Genomic DNA, 6,335 nt, shown 5'->3' with positions numbered 1-6,335 from the left:
GAGAAGAAAGAGGGAGAGGAGAGGGAGGGAGAGAGAAGAGAGAGAGGGAGAGGAGAAGAAAGAGGGAGAGGAGAGAGAGAGGAGGGAGAGGAGAAGAGAGGGGGAGAGGAGAAGAGAGGGAGAGGAGAGAGAGAAGAGGGATAGGAGAAGAGAGAGAAGAGAAGAGAGTGAGAGTACAAGGGAGGGAGAGGAGAAGAGGGAGGGAGAGAAGAAGAGGGAGGGAGAGGAGGAGAAGAGAGAAAAAGAGAGAGGGAGGAGAAGAGAGAGGGAGAGAGAGAAGAGGTAGAGGAGAAGAGAGAGGGAGGGAGAGAGAAGAGTGAGAGGAGAAGAGAGAGCGACATAGGAGAAGAGAGAGGGAGAGAAGAAGAGAGAGAAACAGAGAGAAGAGAGAGAGAGAGAAGAGAGAGAGAGAGGAGAAGAGAGCAGAAGAGAGAGAGTAAGAAGTGAGAGAGAGAGAGAGAGAGACAGAGAGAGTGAGAGAAGAAGAGAGCAGAAGAAAGAGAGTAAGAAGTGAGAGAGAGAGAGAGAGAGAGAGAGGAGAAGAGAGCAGAAGAGAGAGAGAGAGAGAGAGAGAGAGAGAGAGAGAGAGAGAGAGAGAGAGAGAGAAGACATGGTTCTAGATCAGATTACGGGACAACAACTGATGCAGGATCAGGTTGAGCTCCTGCGTGTCTCTGGGCGGTGAGAGGAGAAGGAGACAACCTTGAGACTTGGACCTGCGTCAACCCTCCTCAAACTAGCACCTTATTATCTCTATATATATATATATATATATATATATATATATATGTACATTTACCTTATTATCTATATATGTATATATGTACATTTACCTTATTATCTATCTATATATACTGTATGTGTTACGGTACATGTGGGAAAACTAGGGTTAGGGTTAGGTGCTAGGATGATATGGTACATGCTGGCATGTCTAACCCTACCCCTAACCCTAACCCTAACCGTAGCACCCTAGCACCTAACCCTAGTTTTCCCACATGTACCGTCTTCCCACATGTACCGTAACATATATATATATATATATATTTACCTTATTATCTATATATCTACATTTATGTGTGTGTGTGTGTATGTGTGTGTCCGTGTGTGTGTGTGTGTGTGTGTGTGTGTGTCTCTGTGTGTGTGTGTGTGTGTATGTGTGTGTCCGTGTGTGTGTGTGTGTGTGTGTGTGTGTGCGTGCGTGCGTGCGTGTGTGTGTGTCTGTGTGTGTGTGTGTGTGTGTGTGTGTATCTGTGTGTGTGTGTGTGTGTGTGTGTGTCCTGATGACATTTATTAGTCAAAACAGATCAGGTGTTCACCTCAGATGTGGTGTGATGCAGTAATCTGGGTAAACAACACACACACACACACACACACACACGCACTCACACACGCACACACACCACACACTCACACACGCACACAGACACACCACACACACACACACCACAGGGTAACTGATCACCCCCCCCACACACACACACACACACACACACCACAGTAACTGATCCCTGATCACACAGCTGGGAGATGTGGCGGCCCGCCTCACACACCTGTCACGTCTGGGACGCAACTATGGCAACTGTTACAATACCGGGGGGGGGGGTGTGTGTGTGTATGTGTGTGTGTGTGCGTGCGTGTGTGTGTGTGCCTGTGTGTGCGTGCGTGTGTGTGTGTGTGTGTGTAGAGAGGCAGACAGAAGGTGATATACAGTGAGATACGGAGATATCCTGCCAATGATGTCACTCAGCATTGGCTGGCCGTGTGTAAGAAGCCTGTTTAACATCGCAACGCTGCGCTGCTGCCCGGGACAACTGGGACGGTTGTCATGACGACACGTGTCTGACATTTCACGTCCCCCTGGGGGGAGGCTGGGGGAGGTAGAAATCGGAGGACGGGGACGGGGGGGGGACGGGGGGGCTCATAGTAACGCATGGAACGGAATGAGGCATGGTATCAAACACACACACATAAACACACACACACACACACACACACATGAACATACACACACACATAAACACACACACATATAAATACACACACACACACATACACACATAAATACACACACACATGAATAAACACACACACACATAAATACACACACACATAAACACACACACACACATACACACACATAAATACACACACACATAAATAAACACACACACACACACACAAACATAAACACACACACATAAACACACACAAACACACAAACATAAACACACACACATAAACACACATAAACACACACACACATAAACACACACAAACACACAAACATAAACACACATAAACACACACACACACACACACACATAAATAAACACACACACACACACACACACATAAATAAACACACACACAAACATAAACACACACACAAACATAAACACACACACAAACATAAACACACACACACATAAACACACACACACACACACACACACACACACAGGATGTGAGCTGGTGACTGGAGGGGTTTGATTGATTGAAAACTTTATTAGAAGATTTGCAGAAGTAGGTACATGAAAGTACATATTACATACAAGGTCAACTAAAAGGATAAAAACCCAAGAAAGCCACTGGCTTATTTCAATTGGGGTCCTTGATTCTCAATTCATCGTTACATGTAAGACAGACAAAAAAAACTAGTACTATCTACAAGATAATACAGACAAATAACTATTACTATCTACAAGATAAACATACATCCATCATGGGAAGAACAATACAACAAAACAAGGTATGTACAGCGGGTAGGACAGGTGGGGACCTACACCACAGGTGGGGGCGGGGGACAAAACACAAAGTATGTACAGTGGGTAGTTAGGGTCTTTTAATCTGATTTTTGATTTAGAGGGTCCAGTTACGGATTGCAGCCTCCTGTAAATGTTTTTTGAGAGTGGTTGCTGGCATCATATCAACTGCCGTTGTACCCTTGAGCAAGGCACTTAACCCCTAATTGCTCCAGGGGCGCTGACTATGGCTGACCCTGTGCCTAAATACAACAAGAACACGTGTTGTCCACTGCAATGACAACAAGGTTCACCCACGCTGGTCACAGGACATTACCCCACCAGCCACAGCAGCTAGCGTTGTGCTACAGCGCCCCCGTGTGGCGACAATGTGAACAACAGACAACAGACAACTGTTAACACACAGACACACATTACCTACAGAAGTACACCACATACAGTAGTAGGACATGTTTGTTTCTCTATCACTGGACTAACGTACAGTCTGTAGAGTGTCTTGTAATCCACCACTCTAGTCACTTGTAACCATGGATACTAGAGAATAGCATTACTAGCTGTCAGAGTCCCCCCGCCCCCCCCAAGACAGACTCTACAGCTACTGTCTGAATTTCTCTATAATAATAAACCGTCGGTGTAAATCCCATAGGTTAGCCCCCCCCCCCTCTCCCCCCTCCCCCCCCCCCCCCCCATCACATGGTGTCTCATACTCATAGTCCATCCCCCCTGTACCCCCCCCAGCACCCCCACCCCCCAGGTCACATGGTGTCTCATAATCCGCCCCCCCCCCCCCCCCCCCCCTCCCTCTCACAGCTCTCCCATTGCAGTTCTGCTCCCGGGGGGGTGAGGGGGGGGTGAGGGGGGGTGAGGGGGGGTGGCTGTGTGGGAGCCAGAGGAGTGACGCAGCAGGCATCACGTACGTCTCCTGGTTATAAATAGGCCCCTGGTCACAGAGGGGTGGGGGGAGGGGGAGGGGCGGGGGGGGGGGGGGGAGGGGCGGGGGAGGGGGAGGGGGGGCAGGCAGGCACAGGGATACACTCTGTAAACAAGCTACCGGAGGGGAAGACAGACAGACAGACAGACAGACAGACAGACAGACAGACGCAGGACGCTCACACAGGTAGGAGTCTGGACTGAAGTCTTGGGTTGTTGTTTAGGTTTTAGATTCTTTAACAGCGTTGTTGTGGTTGAGAGAGTAGTAGTCTGGCACCTAACCAGAGGAATAGTGGCGTAGTGGTAGTGGAATAGTGGCGTAGTGGTAGTGGAATAGTGGCGTAGTGGTAGTGGAATAGTGGCGTAGTGGAATAGTGCAAAAGACATGTGATTATGTGTAGACAGTGGGTATGTGTAGCCAGTGCAGTGGGTATGGCAGGTATTACAGTGAGTGACTAGTCATCATAGTTTCTCTGTCTCTGTGAGTGTGTGTCTCTGTGAGTGTGTGTCTCTGTGAGTGTGTGTCTCTGTGATTGTGTGTCTCTGTGAGTGTCTGTGAGTGTGTGTCTCTGTGAGTGTGTGTCTCTGTGAGTGTGTGTCTCTGTGAGTGTATGTCTCTGTGAGTGTGTGTCTCCGTGAGTGTGTGTCTCTGTGAGTGTGTGTCTCTGTGAGTGTCTGTGAGTGTGTGTCTCTGTGAGTGTCTGTGAGTGTGTGTCTCTGTGAGTGTGTGTCTCTGTGATTGTGTGTCTCTGTGAGTGTCTGTGAGTGTGTGTCTCTGTGAGTGTGTGTCCCTGTGAGTGTGTGTCCCTGTGAGTGTGTGTCTCTGTGAGTGTGTGTCTCTGTGAGTGTGTGTCTCTGTGAGTGTGTGTCCCTGTGAGTGTGTGTCTCTGTGAGTGTGTGTCCCTGTGAGTGTGTGTCTCTGTGAGTGTGTGTCTCTGTGAGTGTATGTCTCTGTGAGTGTATGTCTCTGTGAGTGTGTGTCTCCGTGAGTGTGTGTCTCTGTGAGTGTGTGTCTCTGTGAGTGTCTGTGAGTGTGTGTCTCTGTGAGTGTCTGTGAGTGTGTGTCTCTGTGAGTGTGTGTCTCTGTGATTGTGTGTCTCTGTGAGTGTCTGCGAGTGTGTGTCTCTGTGAGTGTGTGTCCCTGTGAGTGTGTGTCTCTGTGAGTGTGTGTCTCTGTGAGTGTGTGTCTCTGTGAGTGTGTGTCCCTGTGAGTGTGTGTCTCTGTGAGTGTGTGTCCCTGTGAGTGTGTGTCTCTGTGAGTGTGTGTCTCTGTGAGTGTGTGTCTCTGTGAGTGTGTGTCCCTGTGAGTGTGTGTCTCTGTGAGTGTAGGTCCGAGTGTTGTGTTCCACCCGGGGTTATGGTTGTGGTTGGGTTGTGGTTGGGTTAGGGTTGGGTTGGGTTGGGGTTAGGGCTGTGGTTGGGTTATGGTTAGGGTTATGGTTGGGTTGGGTTAGGGTTATGGTTGGGTTGGGTTGGGTTAGGGCTGTGGTTGGGTTAGGGTTAAGGTTATGGTTGGGTTAGGGTTAAGGTTAGGGTTGGGTTGGGTTGGGTTAGGGTCATGGTTGGGTTGGGTTAAGGTTATGGTTGGGTTGGGTTAAGGTTATGGTTGGGTTAGGGTTAGGGTTGGCTTAGGGTTAGGGTTGGCTTAGGGTTACGGTTATGGTTAGGGTTGGGTTAAGGTTATGGTTGGGGTTAAGGTTATGATTGGGTTGGGTTATGGTTATGGTTGGGTTGGGTTGGGTTGGGTTAGGGTTAGGGTTAGGGTTATGGTTATGGTTGGGTTAGGGTTAGGATTAGGGTTAATCATATCTCATCATGTTCATAGTGTTCATATCTAAACATGTTCTAGTGATCTAGTGTTCTAGTGTTAGTCATATCTAAACATGTTCTAGTGTTCTAATGTTCTAGTGTTAGTCATATCTAAACATGTTCTAGTGATCTAGTGTTCTAGTGTTAGTCATATCTAAACATGTTCTAGTGATCTAGTGTTCTAGTGTTAGTCATATCTAAACATGTTCTAGTGTTCTAATGTTCTAGTGGTAGTCATATCTACACATGTTCTAGTGAGTTGTCAACATCAACATTGCAGCATTCAGATACAAAATAACACAATCATAACACAATAACAACACAATAACAACACAATAATAACACAATAATGACACAATAATGACACAATAATTACACAATAATAACAAACAACGTAAGTAAGTAGAGAAAGTAAGCCTACATTGGTAGAGTGAGTGTGAGTGAGTGTGAGTGAATGGGTGGGTGGGGGGGGGGGGGGGGTCATACAGGGTCAGGGGGGGGTCATAAAGCAGCTCTGTTGATTGATGAGGCCAGCTATGTACGCCAGGACACCTTTAGCTGCTGATTCACACACACACACACACACACACACACACACACACACACACACACACACACACACACACATGTACGCCAGGACACCTTTAGCTGCTGATTCACACACACACACACACACACACACACACACACACACACACACACACACACACACACACACATGTACGCCAGGACACCTTTAGCTGCTGATTCACACACACACACACACACACACACACACACACACACACACACACACACACACACACACACACACACATGTACGCCAGGACACCT

The 6,335-nt window shown here is 47.8% G+C and overlaps 1 protein-coding gene across 1 annotated transcript in view; it reads left to right on the top strand.

Annotated features, from left to right (window-relative positions):
- Window positions 1-610: 610 nt before the first annotated feature.
- Window positions 611-6,335, top strand: part of lrrc2 (leucine rich repeat containing 2) — a gene marked incomplete at both ends in the record, with an annotated part of 21,754 nt that continues 16,029 nt past the window's right edge. The window contains one exon of the mRNA XM_080532907.1: window positions 611-681. Coding sequence (XP_080389033.1) covers window positions 611-681 — 71 coding nt within the window. The remainder of the gene's footprint in view (window positions 682-6,335) is intronic.

The sequence above is a fragment of the Nansenia antarctica genome (assembly GCF_963989245.1).
Source record: "Nansenia antarctica genome assembly, chromosome: 5".
Lineage (NCBI taxonomy): Eukaryota > Metazoa > Chordata > Actinopteri > Argentiniformes > Microstomatidae > Nansenia > Nansenia antarctica.
The sequence above is the reverse complement of the archived record's forward strand: the minus strand, read 5'-3'. Positions and strand labels throughout refer to the sequence as shown.